At 39.2% G+C, this 23832-nt stretch overlaps 1 protein-coding gene across 3 annotated transcripts in view; it reads right to left on the minus strand.

Moving 5' to 3' along the window:
* Positions 1–633: 633 nt before the first annotated feature.
* The window catches only part of LOC105021887 (glucocorticoid-induced transcript 1 protein), a 37042-nt gene continuing 13843 nt past the window's right edge, over positions 634–23832 (minus strand). For 2 of the 3 annotated variants that reach the window (XM_010889878.3, XM_020041469.2), the window contains exons 4-9: positions 16216–16308; positions 11087–11194; positions 6791–6928; positions 4019–4208; positions 2823–2943; positions 634–2729 (exon numbers count right to left, since the gene is read on the minus strand). In XM_010889878.3, the coding sequence (XP_010888180.2) occupies positions 2354–2729; positions 2823–2943; positions 4019–4208; positions 6791–6928; positions 11087–11194; positions 16216–16308 (1026 nt within the window). In that variant the 3' untranslated portion in view covers positions 634–2353. The remainder of the gene's footprint in view (positions 2730–2822; positions 2944–4018; positions 4209–6790; positions 6929–11086; positions 11195–16215; positions 16309–23832) is intronic. The other variant, XM_010889879.3, reaches the window with a different exon arrangement.

The raw sequence follows: 23832 nt of genomic DNA on the forward strand, positions 1-23832 counted from the left end.
GCATTAAAGACCTGTTTATTTTATTATTGTATTTTTTTAAATGTATTGTCGGCTTTCGATGTTGCAACTTGTATTTCTCGTTAACTTACAAGTTCCAGAGAATACTGTTCTTCATGACTTCATCTTAAAGGGGAAATTAAGATTTTTTTACTGGAACTACTAGCATAGAAATAAGAAACAATGACCAGTAGACATCTGCAGTTAATGTTTGTAGTACCTCTATATGCACCGGACCCATCTCTCAGACTCTCCCCAATTTGTTTGGACCTCCCAATTTACAAATTAAGCACAGCTAATATCCAACATATGTGGCATTACTTCTCTTTGAAAGAATAAAGACAGTGATTTTCCTCCCCATTTTATTGTAAAAACACACAACGTCTAAATAGAAAACAGAATACACATGCATGAAATATTAGTGCCAAACATGGCAAACCTTGATGTTAATATGAACTAGTCATGAGATGTTCTTTACTGATAAAATATCAATTTCTGAGTGGTTTGTGTTGCATATATTTGTTTGCCAGTTTACATATGAAAAAGAATACCTTTATTTTTTAATAATATTATTGCGAAGTGGTTGTAACATAAATGATCTAAGGGTAGATAAAACAACAACAAAAACTGCTGGGGTTCATTCAAACCTGTCAACATTTACACAGTGTCTTTATTTACAATGTTCAACCTGTTTCCACACAGTTCTAATTCTGACCAGTGAACTTAAATCTGTGAGGAGGTTAGCCTGCTAGTAGTTGGAGGTCATGAAACTGAACCAAAGACCAATCTATGAGTTGATTTAACCATTTGGAGAAAAAAAGCTCATGTGTAAATTCTGCAATCTGGGACAGATGTTTATTTAAGCCCTACCTTTGTACACAGTTACATTCTTCATTTTACTTGATACATTTTTGGGGATCCACATTCACTCTGGAAAAAGCAGAAGCTACTCTTCCTGTAGCTACGCTTACAATCTCTGAATCTGACATTTTATTAGTATTACTATTATTAGTGTGTAATCTATTATAAGTGCGATTAATCTTGCTTTGAAAACATACCTTGCAAAAATAGTGAAAACACTGAGGGACATCATGCTAAGGGTTATGAATGACAATGCTGGGCTGGCCACCATACTGTATCTAGAACAGATCTCAATGACTTTGAAAAAGTGATTACTGGGGCCCTGTTTCTCAGTAGCTTCAGTAATGAAGACTAAACAAATCAATGTTTCACAATGCCTAGGCCCAAGGCCTATTATGAACATGTATGTGGTTGTTTCCTTTATTTTGACAAAAACTACAGCCTCAATGCTAAGTTACACATTCACAGAATTAAGTCCTTTTTTGATTGACCAAAAATGTTACATTCACCCTTGTTTTTGTGCACATAAAATGTTCGATATTCTTTGCAAATGTTTTATTTAATTTTCCATAAAGTTTCAGCATTTTATATACCGATATCTTGGAGCTACAATATAAGAACTTCTGGAATGTATCTGGTAGCCCTACTACCGTTACTGAACGTACCTGTACACCAGGTAATCATAGTCTAACAATAACAATTCTGTAACATTTGGTGTTGAAAGATTGGAATAAGTAAAATGAAATATGAACTTGTTGAAAGTCTATGGAATGTTTTAGGAATAATGACATGAATGAATAAAGGCAATGTCGCCTGAGGGATAGTACATTCCAGATGACCTGAGTTCATCAACACTCCAAGGGGATCTGAAGCAGGGCTAAGTGTGGGGACATTGTGCTTAGGAGCTGGCTGTTTGGTCACTTTCAGATGGTTTTTAGCTTTTAGTAAAGAGTTTACCTGGATTGACACCTCAATTAGGTGTAAATATCAGGGGAACAGTGGAGCATTGTATTGTAACTACAATAGCTCCCAATTGGGATTGCAATATAAACAGGCATGGTATTTGTCTTTCATTAAAAGCTTAACCATCCATACTGTAATATCAGCTAGCAATACAGAACAGCTAAATAAGCTGGTGAGATAAACAAAAAATGCTAAACATTCTCTGCATCATTCTCTTTCATTAAATGTTTGTTCCTCCTATTCTTCTTGAAATTATTTTGATAAAGCTGCTTGCTACAAAACACAACACATTAAACAGTCAAACGGACCCTTTGAAAAGATAATGTCTCTCCAGAGGGTGCTCCCTGCAAAACTGTGCAGACGAGAAGGCTAGGCTAGAGATGGACAGCGAAGACAGGCCCTCCTTACTGGGTAAGGTTATTTTAAGGAAAACCTGCTCAGCGAACCTGCTCCTACATCTATTTGTGCTGTTTTTCCAACTCATGGCCACTTTGACCAGACTGATGGTCAGCTACTGAACCGTACCTGAGGACTAGCTGGTGAGGAGGACGTGTGTAGTGGAACAGGGATCTGTAGACAGGCCGTCTGATATGACGTCTGTGCTTGTCAGTTGATCTGTTTCTACGTTAGGGCCTGTATCTGGACTGTTGCTGTCTGTGCGGTTCTCCTTGCTGGTGTCTGACCTGCTGACAACAGACATGCTCCAGTCAGAGGAGGTACGAGACACAGTGGGCATGCGGGTGGCATTGGGCCACGTGCTGCCATGGGGACCAGGGCTGGAGGAGGACGAGGAGTAGATGGAGGAGCAGAGGAGTTTGACTGGACAGAAGGCCGAGCCCCTGGGGATGAAGTTCACCTTGTTTTTGTCAGGGCACGAGAACAGAGGAAAGCCTTTGGATGTACCAGACCTGGGGAGAACAGGAAAGAAAAAACCTCTTCCGTCACATCACACAAGGTTGGTTAAAATCTATGATGAAACCGTGACATGCCCCCAGACTTACACCATCTCTTCAAACACTTTGACCCTCTCGCAGCCCTCTGGCGGTTCACGTTTGAACATGTAGCTGTTGTTGGGTTTGGGAGAGGTGGCAAATTTAGGGAGGGGAGAGCTACATCCGCCATCTGAAAACAAAATGAAAACCTCCGTCAGGTCAGTGTTGGGCTTTGTGTCTGAAAATGTGACTGTTGAAGAGCTGCTGTGTACCAGAGACAATGAGGTGATTAATAAAACATATATTGATATTTATAATTAACCAAATATTGATTTGACCAAATGTTAAGTCTCCATAGACATGTAGTGAGTGAGGACTGTTAAATAATGATGTGCATTAAACTACAGCTAATACGACATTAGTCTAGTCATATTAATATTTCTGCTTCTTTGGAGTTAGTGCAGAGGTTCCCAAACTAGGGGTCACGACCCCATGTGAGGTCACCTGATATGAAAATGGATTCGGGGGAGAACATTTAACGGACTCTCATAACCGCAAATAAAAAAATAACGATTATATCATTTTTCTTCACATGGTCAGGGTTGCGAGAATTTTTTATATCGAAATGGGGTCGTCAGCCAAAAAAGTTTGGGAACCCCTGGGTTAGTGGCATGATGCAGTGTAGGAAGAGAGCTGCGGTGCAGTTATTTTCCTGTCTACCAATCTGATGGAAAAGCATCTCTTTAACATAGCTAACAATGCTAGTAATTAGTGTAAAAAGCACAGAAGGCCATGTCAACTGTAAGCGTTTGGATTTGAACAGCCGAGCTACACCCCCTTATTTATTTAGTTTGTGGAAATGTCATCATTGAGTGGGAACAACAAAATTCACGCCCTGTTGAGAAACCCCTCCCTTCAATGAAACTATGTAGATCTTTCTGGACAGATCTGTTTTCAGCCTGTTTCAACTTTTTGAGGCTCCAAAAAATCTAAACGTTTCACTAGAGCTTAACATTTCTGTACGGTAGTCCAGAACTATTCTGTTATGTACGGTAGCTAGTGTTCTGACAATTTGGGGTAAGATGCAGTGACACTGGTTACATGTGTATATGTTATATATATATATATATATATATATATATATATATATATATATATATATATTTTTATTTTTTTTTTTAAGACAGGGCTCTGAGATTCCTTTTGATATGAAAACACTGTAGAAGCGAAATAGATTAATATTATTATTTTTCTAAAAAGAGTACCTTTGTCGAGCTCTTCTATAAAGCAGGGGCTTCCTTCTGGGGAAGGAAGGGGGTCAGGGGTGAAAGGGCAAGACCAGGGGCTGGACCCACCACTAGAGGGTGCCTGGGTGTCCGTGTCCCGCGTATCACTGCCGATGCTGTAGCGATGTGGCTGAAAGGGGGCTCGGCGACCGTCCAACACTTCCAAAGGCTGAGAGGTCAAAGGTTAAAATAGAGATAGGGATGAAGGGGAAGTATAAGAATGTTATACAGACGGACGGTATTATTCTAACAGTAGTTATTGTTCATCATTTATACATTAATGTCAATACTATGGCCCTAAACACTACAGTATGTACGGCCAATAAAGCTAATATCACTGCAGATACTGGTTCATACAGTAAAAATAAGTTTGTGTCAGACTGTTCCTGTTTATATGGTGCAGCTGATTCCAAGCTGAGGCAGGCTTGCTGCACTGCAGGTCGTAAATCTCTGTGTGTGGGTATGCGTGTGTGAGTGTGTGAACAGCTCTTAATATCCTGCCTGGAAAGAAAAAGTGAAGAATCGCGCATACATGTGGAGGGCGAACTCCACTGGGTTAGTCCAGTTTTGTCTGGACGCCATGTGTTTCCCCATGTATCCCGGCCTCTGCACTCCCCTGGGCAGAGTCAAACCACGTGGCTACGTCAGATGGATCCCTCAAGGGGGGAGGTGTGAGGGGTGGGAGGGGATGGTGATCAGCAGGGCAAAGCAACCGTCACGTGAATGACTTACTGTATGCACATTAATGACTTCCAGTATTCACATGAATGACTTACAGTATGCACATGAATGACTTACAGTATGGCCATGAAAGACTTACAGTATTCACATGAATGACTTGCAGTATTCACATGAATGACTTACAGTTTTCACATGAATGCTATGTCCAAACATTTGACTGGTACTGTAAACCCTAATGGTGTTCCTATATCTGTATTTTCACCTGAGACTATTGGACCAACACTTGATGGGAAGAAACATGGGTTTGTGTATCAACAGACGGGAGGTCACTTTGTCCTTGTGGGTGTTGACTTTGGCTCCCTCCATGTTAGTATGGACAAGTGTGTACTTTGGTGTATCTCCCCGTTATTACAACCTGGGTGAATGTCAGCCTTGTTGGGATTGGAACCCTGCATGGTCTTCCACGCTTGGTAGTTGAACTTAACGCATCACAAAGAGCCTGGAGAGACCAAGAAATTGTCCCAAGAAACTGTGGGTTTTGGTTAGTACTCACCTGCTGGGCGCACAGACCGGAAAATACCCATATCCACTATTAGGGCAATAATTAAGAAGTTTCCTGAAGCTCTGATGAATGCATAGAACAAATAAAGAATTGGAGACAAAAAAGTTTACCAAAATTGAATCTACATTTTTGACCCATCAAAGTAGACACTATTTGCAGATATAACATCCGAACACACTTGTGGCATTCATTGTACTAAGGAAATGAAAAAATGTTCGCCTAGTTGTTCCCAACACCGTTGCAGAAGTTCCCACAAATGTGTTACACTTGTAGGTTACTTCTGCCCAGTTCATCCCAAACCAGCTCGATGGGGTTTATGTCTGGAGACTGTGCTTGCCATTCCATGATTTGAAGCCTACCACCTTGTTCTTTTCTCGTATGGTAGTTCTGATATTGCCAGGTGGTACGTTTTGGGTCATTAGCTTGATGTAGACTGAACCCCTGACAAAATAGGTGTACACCAGAGTGTACTGCATGGCGCAGGTACATGCTGTGGTAGCCATTTTGTTTCAGGGTCCCACTCACCCTTTGCAAATCGCCAGCAAAAGAGCCCCAGAACATCAACCTCCTCCGTGTTTGACAGTTGGTGTCACTGAGGAACCATCCTCTCACCTACACGATGGCATACAAAAACCCCATGTGATGATTCCCTGCTCCATAAGACCTTCTTCCAGTCTTCAGTGTTCCACTGGCAATGCTTCGTGGCCCAGGCCAGCCTCTTATTCTTATTTTGTTGTCTTAGCAATATTTCTTACTGCCACTTGACCTGTCAAACCTGCAGGTCAGTTGAAACTGAGACTTGCTGACTTTGACCAGTGTAAAGCTGTGTTTGAAGCTGTCGTCCTGTGAGCTGCCTATCACGCAAGCTGTGGACTCTCAGAAATGTGTCTTCTGATTCTGTTGTGGCTTTGGGTATGCCAGACCCACTTCCTGCAGTACAATACTGTCCAAATAATGCTTGAGAGGGTGTAATAACACAGTATGTTCCAACTCTGCTTTTATATAGACAGCTGGTTTTAAATTAATCAACAAAAGGAATAGTGAGCATCAAATTTCAAGGCTTAATTTACTTCCATTGCTTCAGACCAGTTGTCTGAAGCAATGTTAAACCCATTACTTGTTCACTGAAAAAGTCCTTTTTTTTATAAATCTGACATTTACATTATTTTACAGTTTTTGGTAATAAAAACGTTTTTCTTTAACCTCTGGCAGTTTACCACTTACCTTTGTAACATTTCACTTTTACCGGTAGTGTATATGTGTAACATGTGTGTTTTCTGTATTATGTGTGTGTTTTGTGTGTTTGTTATGTATGTTGTGGTTTATATGTTTTATGTGCGTGTGTTATGTATGTATGTAAGTGGGTTTTTAATGTGTAAGTGGGTTTTTAATGTGTGTAAAATGAGTATTATGTGTGTGTGTGTGTGTTTCATGCATATTGATTGTGTATTTGTGTGTGTGTTATGTGTGTATTATGTTTTCTATGTGAGTGTTGTGTATGTGCCCACCTGTATTCCCTGTTTCCAGTCTTCTGTGATGAACACATTCTCCAGCTCATGATTGATACCATCCATACTGCTAGGCACTCTGGATATCAGGGACTTTGGCACTGGGATATTAGACAGAACTACTGGAACCACCTTGGTCTGTAAAGCATGTATAGACAAGGGTTAAATTCAATTAACTTAGATCTTGGAAACGTTCCACAAATCAATATTCTCGTTTAAAATCTAGTTAATTGTATGCCCTCTCCATAATTTAAGTATATTTTAAGATTCAAAATGTGGTTTCAATTAGATTAAAGATAAAAGTTTGTGATCTTCTACAGGTGAATGTTAAATATAGTACAAAGTCAAACTTTTCATTTTATTTTTAGCTTTGCTTAATATCTGTTAAGAAATTAACCACACACAAAAACTATGAGTACTGGGTACTGGATATGCCCTGCCACATGTCCTCTTCCAGGCTTTCTGTTCTGAATAGAGACACATGGACCAGAGTACTAGGCCTATAAGTCAAATGCAGCATTCATAAAATATATTGGTCTTTTTCTTTACTATATATAACCATAAGTGGTCTGTCCACATTTGCATGACAGGAAACACATTGAAAACAGGTACTAACTCGATAATAGCACTCCTGAGCGTCTTAACCAGTGTTGGGGAACGTTACTTCAAAAGTGACTAATTACAGTTTCCATAAAGTAAACCAGTTATGTTACTTAGTTACTTTCTGTAGAAAGAAGGCATTATGTTACTGAGCTACTTTAAGATAAGTCCTTTGATTCTATATTCATGTGTTACTTATGCCCAGAAAGCAGACATTTAATGAGTTATTATATAATTATATAGTCAGGTATATCGTCAGTGTCAGTCACCAGCATATAACATTATCAATCATTAATCATTATACAGCAAGAGTGACCAATCCTTTATCATAATAATATACCATAACGGGACACAATATTCATGTTTAGTTCTTTAATCAAAGAATCTCTTAAATCAATCTATTATTTTGTACTGCAAGTGCCTCTACATTTTCAGGCCAGGCTTATTCAACCGTCTAGATGTACAGATTTCAATACTACTTAGATCCATGGCAGTGAACAATAAAAATAACAGCTGTAGCCTTGTCCACTAATAAACAAACCTTCTCAAAAAAGAAAATTTTGCTATTTAAAATCTCTTTGCAATAAGGTTCATAATCCATGAATGTTGCATTACATTATTCATAGGTGAATAATTACTAAATCTGTTTTGAAATGATTCAGAATAATCACATTTAGAAACAGAACATGTATTTAGATGTTCATTTGCGATCAACTTTGGTGGTCCAACAGAGGATGATTTGGCATCAAACTTTGGTGGTCCAACAGGCAAGAGATTCCAGCCAAACATAACAGCATACTTGAAAAAAGAAAAGAAACGCTATGTAAAGCTGCGTTGGTTGCACTGAGGGATATTGAGTAGCGCGTTATTTATTTGTAAAATTAACTAGAAAGGGATTACTTACACTAAATAACTAACATGTTACATTACTCGTTACTATTAAAAAGAAGTCTGACTACTGTATCGCGTTACTTTATAATGCGTTTCCCCCAACACTGGTCTTAACTCTGTATTACCACTCAAACAAATTGTTGCTTTGAAAGGACTCAAGCATTCAGGCCCAAACAGAAACAGCTTGGCACCCACTATGCAACCTAAACCCCGTGCCACTAACCTTCTGATGATGTTGTATGTATTATTGTATGTATTATACAGTGTTGTCCATAAATATGTGGGCACTGAAGCTTGTTTTGCCTTCTTTCAGGTCTATGGTCTACCAAAATCTGGATTTGAAATTATTATTGTAAGGGAGAAGCATGTATTGTTTGCTTTTATTTCAGAGTATGTGTGTACATATTGCCCTCCATTTTGAAATAACAACACCTTTTACACACACAGGAAAAACTGGCATAATGTGTTCCAGGGGTTTTCAAGTTAGTCAGGGGTTTTCATTACATCCTTTGTGCAAGTCTGGATTTTACACTTTGCTTCTGCCTTTGGAATCTGCTATTGGCGTCTCCTAACACATGGACCAATGAAATGTCAAAGAAAGTCAAGGAAGACAATGTATATAATGTGTATTTTTACTCATTAACATCACGCCAAGTTAGAATATTTTGTTAGTCACCATTAACTAGCGTTAAACTGAGTAACGTTTCTTATTAAGTATTCCTCCACTACAAATAGTATCTATGAACTGTATGACTTTTGCCACTGGCCGTTTTAAAAACTTATTAGCAAGTAATATGACGCTAGATGCCATTATATTGTGTTAAACAGAGTGACGTTTCTTATTAAGTTTACCTCCACCACAAATAGCATCTATGAATTCTATGGCTTTTGCCACTGGCCGTTTTAACAGCTTATTAGCCATTTGTGAATAACATTGATACTATAACTACTGTATCAATATAGGTGACGATAACAGACTTTTTCATCAAGTGAAAAGATGAGAGAATCGTGCAGCCAGCGAAGTGTTTGTCTATCCTGAATAAATCCTGGAACATAATTCAAAATTTCATCAGAAATAGTCACAATATAGTAAACAGTTTCATTTTAGGCTTCCCATAATGTATCTACACAAGGTTGTAGTCAGCAAGGTTTTTGTCTATCCTGAACAAATCCTATTTTGCCACTGGCCTGTGTGTTTCGGGTCGTTGTCATGCTGGAAGACCCAGCCACGACCCATCTTCAATGCTCTTACTGAGGGAAGGAGGTTGTTGGCCAAGATCTCACATGGCCCCATCCATCCTCCCCTCAATACGGTGCAGCCAACAGTTGTTGCCTTCTTACCAAGCTGCTTGCCTATTGTCCTGTAGCCCATCCCAGCCTTGTGCAGGACTACAATTTTATCCCTGATCCTTACACAGCTTTCTGGTCTTGGCCATTGTGGAGAGGTTGGAGTCTGTTTGATTGAGGGTGTGGACAGGTGTCTTTTATACAGGTAATGAGTGGAGAACAGGAGGGCTTCTTAAATAAAAACTAACAGGTCTGTGAGAGCCGGAATTCTCACTGGTTGGTAGGTGATCAAATACTTATGTCATGCAATAAAATGCAAATTCATTATTTAAAAATCATACAATGTGATTTTCTGGATTTTTGTTTTAGATTCCGTCCCTCACAGCTGAAGAGTACCTATGATAAAAATTACAGACCTCTACATGCTTTGTAAATAGGACAACCTGCAAAATCGGCAGTGTATCAAATATTTGTTCTCCCCACAGTACATTTTTTCATTTGTGAATGACATTTATACAATAACTATCAATAAAGGCAACGATAACTAACTTTATCGTGAAAAGACGAGAGAATTGTGGAATCTACCAGAAATAATTAATAAATGTAGTTGCTCTCAATAGATTCGAAACTTAGGTCTTCCACATGAGAGGCAGTCTTTAACCACTACACCACGGCATTACACGTTTCAGCAGTCCCTAGACTCCATTGAGGATTGTGTAAAACTGACTAATGTTTCTTAAGTTCACCTCCATCACAAATAGCGTCTATGAACTGTATTGCTTTTACCACTGGCCGTTTTAACAGCTTATTAGCCAGTAATAGGCTTACTAGTATCTACTAACTTCCTAGGAATAATCATAAGAATTCAGCAATTGCTAGTGAGACTGAAGAAGAAGTTTTCCATGCCAGAAACCGTCGCAATATAACCGTATACAGTTTCAGGTTTCAGTTTTAAGCAGCAAAGTTTTTGCCAATACGGAATAATTCACAATGCGTACTTCACTTCGCCTGCGAGGAGATACAAAGTCAGGACCTATAGTTAAGACACTCAGCCTCTGGTGGAGTCAATGGGTCGCAAAATTCAGGCATGCATTGCTTTCAAAGGGTATAAAACCTCATTTAAAAATGTGATTGCTTTATTTAGACATTATATGCAAGTGTTGTTCTAAATGATATGACAATACCCTAAAATCAAAGCTGAGAACCCAACCTCATAGCAGTGTAAGGACAATATTTATTCAAGGTTTGATAAGATATGGTGATTATCAACAGTGTAGGTACTATATTTATTCAAGGTTTGATAAGATATGGTGATTATCAATAGTGTAGGTACTATATTTATTCAAGGTTTGATAAGATATGGTGATTATCAACAGTGTAGGTACTATATTTATTCAAGGTTTGATAAGGTATGGTGATTATCAACAGTCCCACTGTGACTGCACTGGGACAGAAACCCCACCAGTATCAGGCTACCATGTCATGTTATCTGGGTGGCAATAGCTGGGCATAACTCACCTGGGGTTGGCATGTGGTGGTGATGTGTTGCCCTGGCTGCTCTCTCTCTTTGTTCTGGCGGTTGATCTGTTTATTGCGCTGGAGCTGAAGCCTAAGCTTAGCAATCTGCTGGAAGAAGACAGGGGGTTTACCTCAGAGAGAATTAATGGTTCTCAGTGCACTGTTGGCCTGTTGGTGCCCTTTTCTATGTCCTGTGCAGTCGGTTCTTTGAATGTTTCATGCCATACTTGGAGGGTAGGGCAATACTGCCCAAAAGTAATATATATTAGATTTTTTTATTTTGACAATTAACAATTTCAAGTTGAACACAAGTAAAATACATATTTTCTTTTATTATAGTTTTTCACAACTGTTGTATACTACACTTTCTCAAAAGTACAAACACACGTCTCAAAATGTACAACCTCAAAAGCATAAACTACAGTGACACTACTGAATACCTATTGCATTATGCTGGAAATAATACACTACCATTCTAAAGTTTGGGGTCACTCTGAAATTTTAATGGACAAAATCAACTTTTGTCCATTAAAATAACATCAAATTGATCAGAAATACAGTGTAGACATTGTTAATGTTGTAAATGACGACTGTACCTGGAAGTGGCATATCTACATATTTCAGTGGTATATCTACATAAGCCCATTATCAGCAAAAATAACTCCTGTGTCCCAAAGTACGTTGTGTTTGCTAATCCAAGTTTCTCATTTAAAATGGCTTATTGATCATTAGAAAACCCTTTTACGATTATGTTCGAATTGCTGGAAAATGTTGTGCTGATTAAAGAAGCAATAAAACTGGCCTAGTTCTGTATCTTCAGCATCAGCGTTTGTGGGTTGGATTACAGGCTCAAAATGACCAGAAAAAATACCTTCCTTCTGAAACATGTCAATCTATTTTTGTTCTGAGAAATGAAAGCTGTTCCATGCGAGAAACTGCCAAGTCACCGAAGCTCTTGTGCACCGGTGTGTACTACTCCCTTCACAGAACAGCGCAAACTGGCTCCAACCAGAATGAAAAGAGGAGTGGGAGGCCCCGGTGCACAAGCTGTACCCTTAGCCCAGTTTACCTCATTGTCAAACCATGTACAAGAACATGGTCAAGTAAGGGTCACAAATCTCAGTAGAGACCACGGTTGTTCCTCGCTCTGTCTTTTGTCTACCTCATCTTATTTTTTTCCTACCTCTACCTCTCTTCTCTGACATTATCATCCAGTGTTCGAAAACACAGGACAGCTTACCGGTGTTCCTTTTTGTTCATGCCAACATCCTGATTGCTGGTTGCCTAATTACGCTTGTTAGTGTTTACACATCGTCAGCTGTGTGTTAAGAGTGTTAGAATTGCGATGCTTTGAGTTTGGTTTATTGAATGGCAGTGTTCTCGACATGACATGATTACAATTGTGTTTTACAAAGACAGTTGTGTGTAGGGTTCTGCAAAAAGGTTTGAATGCCTGAGTTGGGGTACACAGTCTTCCTTCTGGAACATCCTTCTGGAGCACCATGGTTTTTTATGTATATGATTTATAGCAGTTTTAGTGTGTTATAGGAAATAAACAGTTTTAGTGTGTTGTTAGGAAATAAAATGCACACACACTTATATACCCAGGCTTCTGTTTTGGAATGTTTTACCAATGTACCTGATAGTTATAAATGTATCTTAATAATACAAGAAAGCCTACACATATCAGCGATGGTGGTAAGACACATTTGCAAATGTTGAGTCTATCGCATATTGCAACATACTAGTCGTGTCACTGCTTCCATGGCGAAATGGTTTGGTAAATGATGCTTGACGTCTATTGTATTAATCAGGTTTTCAAACCAGGGTTTTCCACTGTATAAGCAGGGACAATCTGGCAATATGGCGTGTCACTGCACCTGGTATCTATTGTTATTTGTCAGTTACCAGTGGTTTGCAGACCGCGACTGCTTGAGGCACCAACATCTTGACTTGATTCAGCCCATCTTTCACACACTCCTTCCATTCTACGGTGCGATATTGCCTCAGGATGGAAGAAGTTTGTTGTATTACTGCCGTTCAGAGTAGTTGTCTTATGACACATATGGACAGGACAGCCGTTTGTTCAACATTTCATTGAATATATTTTAGTGTTAAGGCATCATCCAGACAGTGGTTTTGGTCACAGTTCCAGTACATGGCTCATGCACGCAAACAAGACAGCCTAATAACTCTCAGAAATGGAAGTTTGACCAAAACTACTGTCTGGTTGACGCTTCAGCCCTAATAGTGGAGAAATATATGAAATATCCTTCAAAACAACACCATTTGTCCAATAATTTGTGCTTGGTTTTAGTTTTTAAACACCTTTTCATCTATACATTACAACGTCATCCATTTTGGGACTTTTAGGCTGATTTATCACCCAACCCTGTGGAGGGGTTGACTAAAGGGTCTTAAGTATGGATATGGCTCTCATCAAACATAAGTCAAAGGGTTAATTTGTATGTCTGTTCTCTATAGGGTGCCCTCCCCCGAGAAGGGGTACTGTTGTGCTCAAAAGTTTGTATAACCTTGGAGAATTGGTAATATATGTACCATTTGTAAAGAAAACATGAATGAGCAGGCAAAACTCATGTCTTTTATTTCTTATGGGATTCACATTCAACTGTAAGTCATAACAGAATGGCACAATCATAAAACAAAGCAAAAGATGAACTGACCCCTGTTCAAAAGTCTGCATACCATTAGTTCTTAATACTGTGTATTGCCCCCTTTAGCAACAATGTGTAATAGTTGTCTATGGGGCCGCAAATTCTTGCAGGTGGTATAGCTGCCCATTTGTCTTGGCAAAATGCCTCCAGGTCATGCAAAGTCTTGGGTCGTCTTGCATGAACCGCATGTTTGAGATCTCCCCATAGTGGCTCGATGATATTAAGGTCAGGAGACTGTGATGGCCACTCCAGAACCTTCACCGTTTTCTGCTGTAACCACTGGAGGGTCAACCTGGCCTTGTGCTTAGGGTCTTTGTCGTGCTGGAATGTCCAAGAGCGTCCCATGCGCCGCTTTCGTGCAGAAGAATGCAAATTGTTTGCCAGTAATTTCTGATAACATGCTGCATTCATCTTGGGTATATCTACTCTATAGGGTCCCCTCCCCTGAGGAGGGGAATATCTACTCTATAGGGTCCCCTCCCCTGAGAAGGGGAATATCTATTCTATAGGGTCCCCTCCCCTGTGAAGGGGGATATCTACTTTATAGGGTCCCCTCCCCTGAGAAAGGGAATATCTACTATATAGGGTCCCCTCCCCTGAGAAGGGAAATATCTACTATATAGGGTACCCTCCCCTGAGAAGGGGAATATCTACTATATAGGGTCCACTCCCTGAGAAGGGGAATATCTACTCTAAAGGGTCCACTCCCTGAGAAGGGGAATATCTACTCTATAGGGTCCCCTCCCCTGAGAAGGGGAATATCTACTATATAGGGTACCCTCCTACTCATATCACTAAGACTATAGTAGAGCACAGTATGGTTGGTCTGGATTCAATTGCTTTCAGTGAGAACATGATAGGAATCAAAATATAAGTAATTATACATTCAATGGAATTATTTCTGTGTAAACTCTGTAGTGCAATACATGCAATTATTTTAACAAATACATCTACATATAATGTATCCCTGGAAATAATTATATTGCATAGAAATGTCACTGCTTTCAAAATATAGCTTGTAAAACAGTGGACACTGGGGTAGGGTTAGCTGCCTTACACTTCTGGATTAAAATAACATTTAACATTTAAAATACGTTTCCCAATCGCAATTCAACACTTTTTGTTCTTTTAAAGGTTGTCGCATGCTTTCACATAGGTTTAACATCTAACACCTACTCATTAAACAGCCAGGCCTTTTGTTACCTAATACCGACAATAATGCCTTGGCAAACATTTTCACTAGCCCACACAGCTACAGCTACACACTTTTCCGCTAGGTTTAGCAAAACCTATAGCAAACACAACTGATTTAGAGTACCATTTTATTTTTTTATCCCTTTGGTTTAGATAAGTATCACTCAACATTTAAATGTATACATTTGTTTCCCACATTTTTGGAACAATACCTGCTAAATGAAAATATGACCTCTTCCTAAATATCTGGCCAAATTAAACATTTTGTGTACAGTTTCCAATAACTACAGTTTGGCTACATACCCCACCTTCCCCTGCAATATGACTCACAGCTGGGTGGGAGGACTGGGCTTTTTGCTGTATGACCCAAGTCTCTCAGGATGTGAGTGTCAGCTTAATAATAGATTTGAATAATAGATTTAAACTACATGTCAAATGCAAATGTACCAATCACTTACAATTACGTTTATAGTCTACAACAGATGACTTTAACTTGGATCATTTGTATCTTTTAAAGTACTGTACAGTTGATAGCTGTCAACACAGTAAGAGAACATTCCAATCATTGAGTGTTGAACATTTAAAGTATATGAAATAACTAAAAGTCCTATCCAATTCACGCCAGTCCATTTCAAAACCCTCAATACAATTGTTTTGCAGTGTTTCTATTGAGCAATAGCCTGAAGATAGTAGCAACCCAATATTTGTATATTTTGAAGGAGGAGTAGGCCTTTATAGACTTAGATAAGGTTATTAAGGTTCATCCTTCACTGATGTGTGACTGGGGAGAGATAGGGCTGTAACACCCTGCACTCCCTCTCAAAACAACCAGCCACAATGAGATGTGATGGGAAAGAAAAGCCAAAGAGAGTTTAAATATAGACTTACTGGGGTCTGGGAGAGCTGGATAACTAATAGATCAGTGTGGTCTAAAGCTAGCCAGTAATTCAGCCAGGCTACACGCACTGAAACCGACCTTCAGGAACGTAATATTCAACTGAACCTCAAAGCCCAGACAAAAACACATGGAAGTGTAATTTACTGTGCACATAATGTAGCTCCAATAATGTCAACATTACTACTCTTGCTGGATGTTTTGAGACAGACCAGCTTTTCTGGTCTAACGTAAAAGTCCTCCTAGAGAGTTGTAGAGTTGACATTGGTTACATTTTTCTACATAGCTCCTTCCACTTGTTTTATACAGTCACAGGCCATGCTTAGGTCTTTCGGCTGGCTAGGCTGGTTGTGCTTAACACCTACCTCTTTTAGATGGTCTGCACTTCCCCAGGAGGCTGACCTCTGGTGGGGGCGTCCCTGCTCCCCTCCTGACTCCTCGATCCACATGCCTTGAGTCTGAAACATACAGACATATACACACATGCAAATATAAATGTACACACAATCACACACTCAGGTTACATTTAGATAGGCAGCCTAATTATGTCAGAATGATGTGTGACACTACCAAAAGAATACTTTTAGTTAAAAAACAGGACACTTCCAAACGATAGAGTGATTGGTGACTGACATTCCACAAACTACTAACAGGGAACTGTGGAAAACGGCTAGGCCTACACTTTTTATTTTAACACAAATGCTAGATAAAAGTACTCTACTGTCTACATGAATGGAACTTTTACATAATAGGAAAACCGTTATGTTAATACATGCAAAAAAGAAGACATGACATGTTTGCAACCACGGATTTTCCCTTAATAATGTACAGCAACACTGACATTGATCCTGAAACAAATGAAAAAATGGCAGAGTCATGGTCAGGACAGTAGGTCAAAGCACCTCAAATGTCAATGTCCTTGTAATGCCTTATTTCTGACCCTTGTTGAAACAAAACATGCTTTATAACACACAACGCTACACAAAAGACCCGCTCAATGATATGCCATATTACACATGGAATAATGAAGCAGGCCAGTGAAGCATTATGGCTGGGTACTGGTACACTGCTCTTCAGAAAGGACAAACGCATTAAAAGGGTGCTTGTGCTCGTATAAAGAGGCCACTGTGCCCTGCCATGCTGGATGGCAGTTGTGATCGCTTTTAACGTAACATATTGCGCATGGCCTATGGTACTGCCATGTTGTTTGATACTAGAGCCAAAGACTGAGGGAAGGATGTGAAGTTTCCACTGCTTACTACAGCCTAACCTGTGGCAAAGGTTACATAGAGATGTTGAGGATTATGGATGTTATTAACATGCAGCCTGGTTCTCCAAGCCAACTAATGGCTACCAGTTAACTGGCCAAAAGGTAACAAGACGTCATATAATTTAAGAGCCATAAATGGTACTTTAAAAAAACTTTTTAGCACCATGACATTGTTGAACAATCTAAATGGCTCAAATGACATCCCATAGTGAGCATTATGGCACAAGAATAAGTTCTTAATTTATATAGACACTTATAAATTGCTTTTTCTTGGTCAAATGTGAGGTACCATGTATTCTTTTCCACAGAATGTATAGCCTCTTATGTAGCATTGCTCATTTCATAGGCTACTTATCTTGATAATAATTTCAAATCAATAACAAATTAAGTGCTGGTTCCCTGAGCTCAACAGGTGCTGTGGGCAGATTTGTTTTGGCCCTTAAGTACTGGAAAAGACCCCTGACCAAAGTCATTTTTATTGTCAAATGTACAAAATAAAAATGTCGTTCTGAGCAGTGAAATTCTTATGACATGGCACGTGACAGCTACACAGTAAGCAATTATTAAAATATAAAGCAAAATATTTCAATAAAAATATATATACATAAGGTAAAACAGCAGCAATTCCAAAGAGTGTAGAAAAGGGGTATATGGAAAATATGAAATAAATATTACTTTTATTAATATTATGAATGTAAGTAAATAATATAAATATACAGTTGGGCGCAAAAGTTTGCATACCCTTGGAGAATTGGTAATATACACTCACCTAAAGGATAATTAGGAACACCATACTAATACTGTGTTTGACCCCATTTCGCCTTCAGAACTGCCTTAATTCTACGTGGCATTGATTCAACAAGGTGCTGAAAGCATTCTTTAGAAATGTTGGCCCATATTGATAGGATAGCATCTTGCAGTTGATGGAGATTTGTGGGATGCACATCCAAGGCACGAAGCTCCCGTTCCACCACATCCAAAAGATGCTCTATTGGGTTGAGATCTGGTGACTGTGGGGGCCATTTAAGTACAGTGAACTAATTTTCATGTTCAAGAAACCAATTTGAAATGATTCGACTTTTGTGACATGATGCATTATCCTGCTGGAAGTAGCCATCAGAGGATGGGTACATGGTGGTCATAAAGGGATGGACATGGTCAGAAACAATGCTCAGGTAGGCCGTGGCATTTAAACGATGCCCAATTGGCACTATGGGGCCTAAAGTGTGCCAAAAAAACATCCCCCACACCATTACACCACCACCACCAGCCTGCACAGTGGTAACAAGGCATGATGGATCCATGTTCTCATTCTGTTTACGCCAAATTCTGACTCTACCATCTGAATGTCTCAACAGAAATCAAGACTCATCAGACCAGGCAACATTCTTACAGTCTTCAAATGTCCCATTTTGGTGAGCTTGTGCAAATTGTAGCCCCTTTTTCCTATTTGTAGTGGAGATGAGTGGTACCCGGTGGGGTCTTCTGCTGTTGTATCCCATCCGCCTCAAGGTTGTGCGTGTTGTGGCTTCACAAATGCTTTGCTGCATACCTTGGTTGTAACGAGTGGTTATTTCAGTCAAAGTTGCTCTTCTATCAGCTTGAATCAGTCGGCCCATTCTCCTCTGACCTCTAGCATCAACAAGGCATTTTCGCCCACAGGACTGCCGCATACTGGATGTTTTTCCCTTTTCGCACCATTCTTTGTAAACCCTAGAAATGGTTGTGCGTGAAAATCCCAGTAACTAAGCAGATTGTGAAATACTCAGACCGGCCCGTCTGGCACCAACAACCATGCCACGCTCAAAATTGCTTAAATCACCTTTCTTTCCCATTCTGACATTCAGATTTGGAGTTCAGGAGATTGTCTTGACCAGGACAACACCCCTAATTGCATTGAAGCAACTGCCATGTGATTGGTTGATTAGATAATTGCATTAATGAGAAATTGAACAGGTCTTCCTAATAATCCTTTAGGTGAGTGTATATACTAGATCTGTGAGCTTGCCTTGTCTTATCATCCATCTGAAAGAAAGCAAGTCTGAAACATGAGGAACATTTTAAAGAATGGATAAATATCTTCAACAAAACATTTAGGGTAATGATGTATTTAAGCTGTTTGAAGAACATAGAAAGAGCAGTAATAAATAACAGCTCATGTGCAACAACTTGTAAGTAAAACATACTGAGCAAATTGTCATTGATAAAACAGTCTCTCTACATCCTGCCTGTGTAACCCAATTCTATCTTTAAAAAAAAAAAAAAGTATCATTAGGACATTCCCGGAACGTCAAGAGGTTGTGTCATGGTCCACTGGACATCCTCTGTTTGCTGGATGGTTTGGTGTGTGTGTGTGTGTGTGTGTGTGGTTGTTGTTCATGTGCGCACACATGCAGTCGTTGCGCTTTGTCTTTATGTGTGTGTGTCTGTTTAATCTTCATACAGACATTCTCTGTGTTCTGTAACCACAGGGCCTAGGGCAGACAGACCTATCCCGGAACAGTGATTAGCATATGTATGGCCCTTCGCTCCTCACTCCCACACAAAGGCTGACGGGCCAGCCACGAGGGCCAGGTGGTGAGCAGTGGGATTCCTTTCCCTGCCTAAGCAGGTGCAAACAACTTTACCTCCATAGAGCACTACATTACAGTTTCCAAAAGAGCCTCCAGATTGTGAGCTACAACAAAGAGCTGGGACATTTTGTCCCATGTTTTTGCTGCCGAAGGAGATTTGGGGTTTTGAGATAGCTTGTTTACAGGAACTAGCTAGTCTGTGAATATACTTTGGGAGGTTGTGCCTGTCATAGTGCAAGTGGTTTAAATGTAGCAGTCTACCAAATCCTAAGGCGATTGTTGATTTTCTCTGTGGCTACTTGAACCTGGAGGCTCACCAATTCCAAAGACTACACAGACAGCCAAGGTGAATGAAGGGTTAAAGGGATGACGCCATGTAAATTAGTCTGGGCGGCTCTCATTCAGCCACATGAAAGGATTCTATTAGGATGGATTGAGCAGCCATGGTCAATGGCCATTATCAAATATATTCAGAGTTTTTGGTTTCATAACCAGAAATATCTAGTAATTCTCAAACTTCATAGCAGCTTCATCAAGTTGAACAGATTAGTGTGCGCTTATGTGTGGACTGCTACCCAGGAAAATAACTGTAAAAGTACATTTACTGAAGTAAATGTGGCACGATTGACATTCCTGAAATAGTTTTGAATGTGACAACAGAAGAAATGATTGCAGTAGCAATTGTAGTAATTGGTATTTTGTATAGACATTCTTAGTTTAAAATTAATTTTCATGGTGGTTTGTAATGCAGGTTTGGAGTTGTTATAGTGGGATGTGCTGAGTGGTTAATTTTCAGTTATGAAACCACTAATGTAACAGTGAAACACATTAAGATAAAAAAATAAAATAATTAAAGTGCAGTTCAGTAGGGGGTAGTATCCTATTTTCCCAAAGAGCAACATTTCACTATATAGTTTGCACAGAAAATGTAGTAATGAACTACAATGACCAGTATACAACATTGACACTGTGGTATGCAGTAGACAGAAGAACACATAATCAGGAGAGCAGTTGTTGATTTGTGACATATCTCTACTTGACATAACAGGAACTAAGTGATTGATACACTGGATAGGGTAGGTTTACCAACCCCTTGATCGGTCTAATTATTTTGCTACCTTAAAAAGCATTACATAATGTTTTACATTTTCAAGATGAAAAAATATAAACATTTAAAAAATGTATGAATAATTAAGAGTTCTTGTTCGAATACTGCTTGCGGATTTTCCCAGGTGTTCCGCAGAGGGAGTTGCAATTGGCCAGCACTGGGTTTTGGGGTCTAGTAATTCGGTTGCAATCTCTAGTTGTGCTGTAATGACTCATTCTGTCAGTTTGGGTGCCTTTGAGTTCAATCCAGATAGAAACGAGAGTGCACTCCTTCTGGTGTGTAAGGATTCTAGTGTAAACCTCCTGGTTGACCGAGCATCATGACAAGAACCAGAATGGGACTGGATGTGCTTCGGAAGACACACTGATTGTCCTGAGTGTGCTGGGAGTCAGGACTGAGACTGGACAACTCAGGGCCTCTACTCACCTCGTGTCAGTCTGGTATGTCTTAGGCATAACAGTGTGTGTAAATTAGTGTAAAAATACAACTCAATCCAGTTAGGTATTTGGAAGTCTGCACCAGGTGTTCTTTGATAATTTAACCTGGGCTTTGCGCACTGAATATCTCTGTTGATAACGACAAATCCCTGTAGTCCTTGTCTGATCTTGTCTAATCATCAACGGAGACTCTGAATTTCATCTGAACCATGCATTTTGGTAGTGTGATCTCTTCCAGATCTCAGTGGGAGCTGACAGAGATACAATTCCTAATTATATGACCCACCTGCCTATACACACACAAAGCTTCTTACTGTGGGTTGTCAAATACCAGATTCAATTTGTCGTTTCTCCCCCAGCAGCTGTATTTAGGATGTTTATTTTCAAATGATAAATAGGATGAGGGAAATTTGGTAGCCTTTAACAACTGCATTTTCCAATTCCACTCAAGTTTCAACTGGGCTTATTTAAGAAATATCTTGATTACTTGATTAGTAGGTGGTGAATGTCCCTTCATGTGGTAAGGGATGTGGTAGTGGTCTATTGCTACATGGATGATGTCATGCAGGACTGATCTGTGAGCTTTGGCCTTCGGTTACATTGCCTACGCTCATCTGGGCCTCCAGGATCATCTTAGGACACCAATGTGTTCCAAGCAACCAAAGCCAGGACTCCTGGCTTTTTGGAAGAGGTGTTGATATATCCGTGCTTAGTATTGAAGAGTTCATTCCTTTTTGACAGCATTAAGATCTTTCCCTCTTCAGAAAGATTGATACTGAGATTGTTTTGAACTGACCAATGGATGAGTCCTTTTCTTTTGGCAAGAAACAGCATTCAGCTTTTTTCCATCTGGATGGATTCACAAACCTACAGAAATCCAAACTCACTGCATTTGAGCAATTATGACAAAAACAATGGACATGATATCTCAGCGTAACAGTTGCGCAAAGTTGGTAGAACATTATTCCAAATTGACTCACAGCTGTAACGTCTGTGAAATCTGCTTTCATCAAGTAATAACTCTAGGGTGTGAAGACATAGGCAATCAGTACAACCTCTTTCTGTATTGCTTGGTCATTTGGAATAACTTCCTACACTAACTTTGAAAATGTGGAGTGGATTGTGTAGATCTGTGGGAAAACAAATTGAATGTAATCCCTTTATAGGGATTTAATTTTAAGGCAAAAAATTTGAAGACTGTGCAAGGAGTGTAAAGCGTTTTACTAGCTACTGTAGATAGTATTTAGCAGTAATAAATGTACTTTGACAGCATAGTAATTTTAAGATTAGATTTCTAAAGCCTGCATTCCAAAAATGAAAATGAGGATGACTGGGATACAACAAGCTTTCATAGTCCCATTTCTATTCATGTAGACAATGCGCAGAAAGGCAATACATGCTATGTTGAAGACAAAACACAATACAATCTTAATTACTGTTTAAGAAATAATTAAAACAACACTGTAAGCATATAAGAACCAAAATAAGCGTTTTTGTTTAAAAGTAATTACTCCTTGAAATTCCTTGACTTGAAAAGTCTAGAGTTTAAGAATATGGAATGGTAGCAAAACTTGGTTATTGAAGCCATTTAAGTTGAGTCAACCTGAATGAACTTAAACCAGACCAAGAACCAATGTTCCCTATCTTTTTGGGGGGTTGCTGAGCAAATGTCAGGTCTCTTGAGTGGAAACTGTTGTGAAAATTACACTGAATTACAGTGAAGTCTGGGGCAGTTTTGGCATTTAGAGCATATTTTAGGCCTAGAAGCTTGCCCTACAAACAAACAGTGTAGCAAATCTTTCAGGATTTCCATAAAGAAATAGCTCATAATTTAAATAAAATAGCCTACAAGAGACTTTTTGTGGAGTTAAATGCAGGTATACACCACCAGTCAAAAGTTTGGACACACCTACTCATTAAAAGTTATTTCATTATTTCTTTATATTTTCAACATTATAGATAATTTAACATTTTTGGCTCCATCCGTCGTGTCTTTGAGTCGTACTGTAGGTTGGGTGAACAGAATCTCTGAAGTGCTCTGCATATGTGAGAGTTCCTTCAAAACTGCTGGAAAAGCATTCCATGTGACTATCTCATTAAGCTGGTTGAAATAATGCCAAGACTGTGCAAAGCCATCATCAAGGCAAGAAGTGACTACTTTGAAGAATCTACAATGTGAAATGTATTTTGATCTGTTAAACACTTCTGGTTACTACCCGACATTTCATTGTTTTCATGTCTTCAATATGATTCTACACTGTAGAAAATAGTAAAAATAAAGAAAGTAGGCTTGACTGATACTGTACTTTCAATAAAAAGCCTTGTAGGCTGACTTTAAGTTTGTAACTCAGTGGCCCACCACTTTAGAAAAGAAACCACTGAAACACAATATAATTACCATATATATAAATAAACAGTGTAGGCTACAGTACCATCTGCTTAATTACTTATTTAAAGTTTACACTAACCTTAACCGTAAGAGGCTGTGTTTTTAACCACTACGCCACAGAGCTGCACTCTTATCATGTGTCATTGTAGTGTCTCAACATTAGATCATTTTGTCACACATTAACATCACGCAAAGTTCGAATATT

Source organism: Esox lucius, chromosome 20, assembly GCF_011004845.1.
Source record: "Esox lucius isolate fEsoLuc1 chromosome 20, fEsoLuc1.pri, whole genome shotgun sequence".
NCBI classification, from domain to species: domain Eukaryota; kingdom Metazoa; phylum Chordata; class Actinopteri; order Esociformes; family Esocidae; genus Esox; species Esox lucius.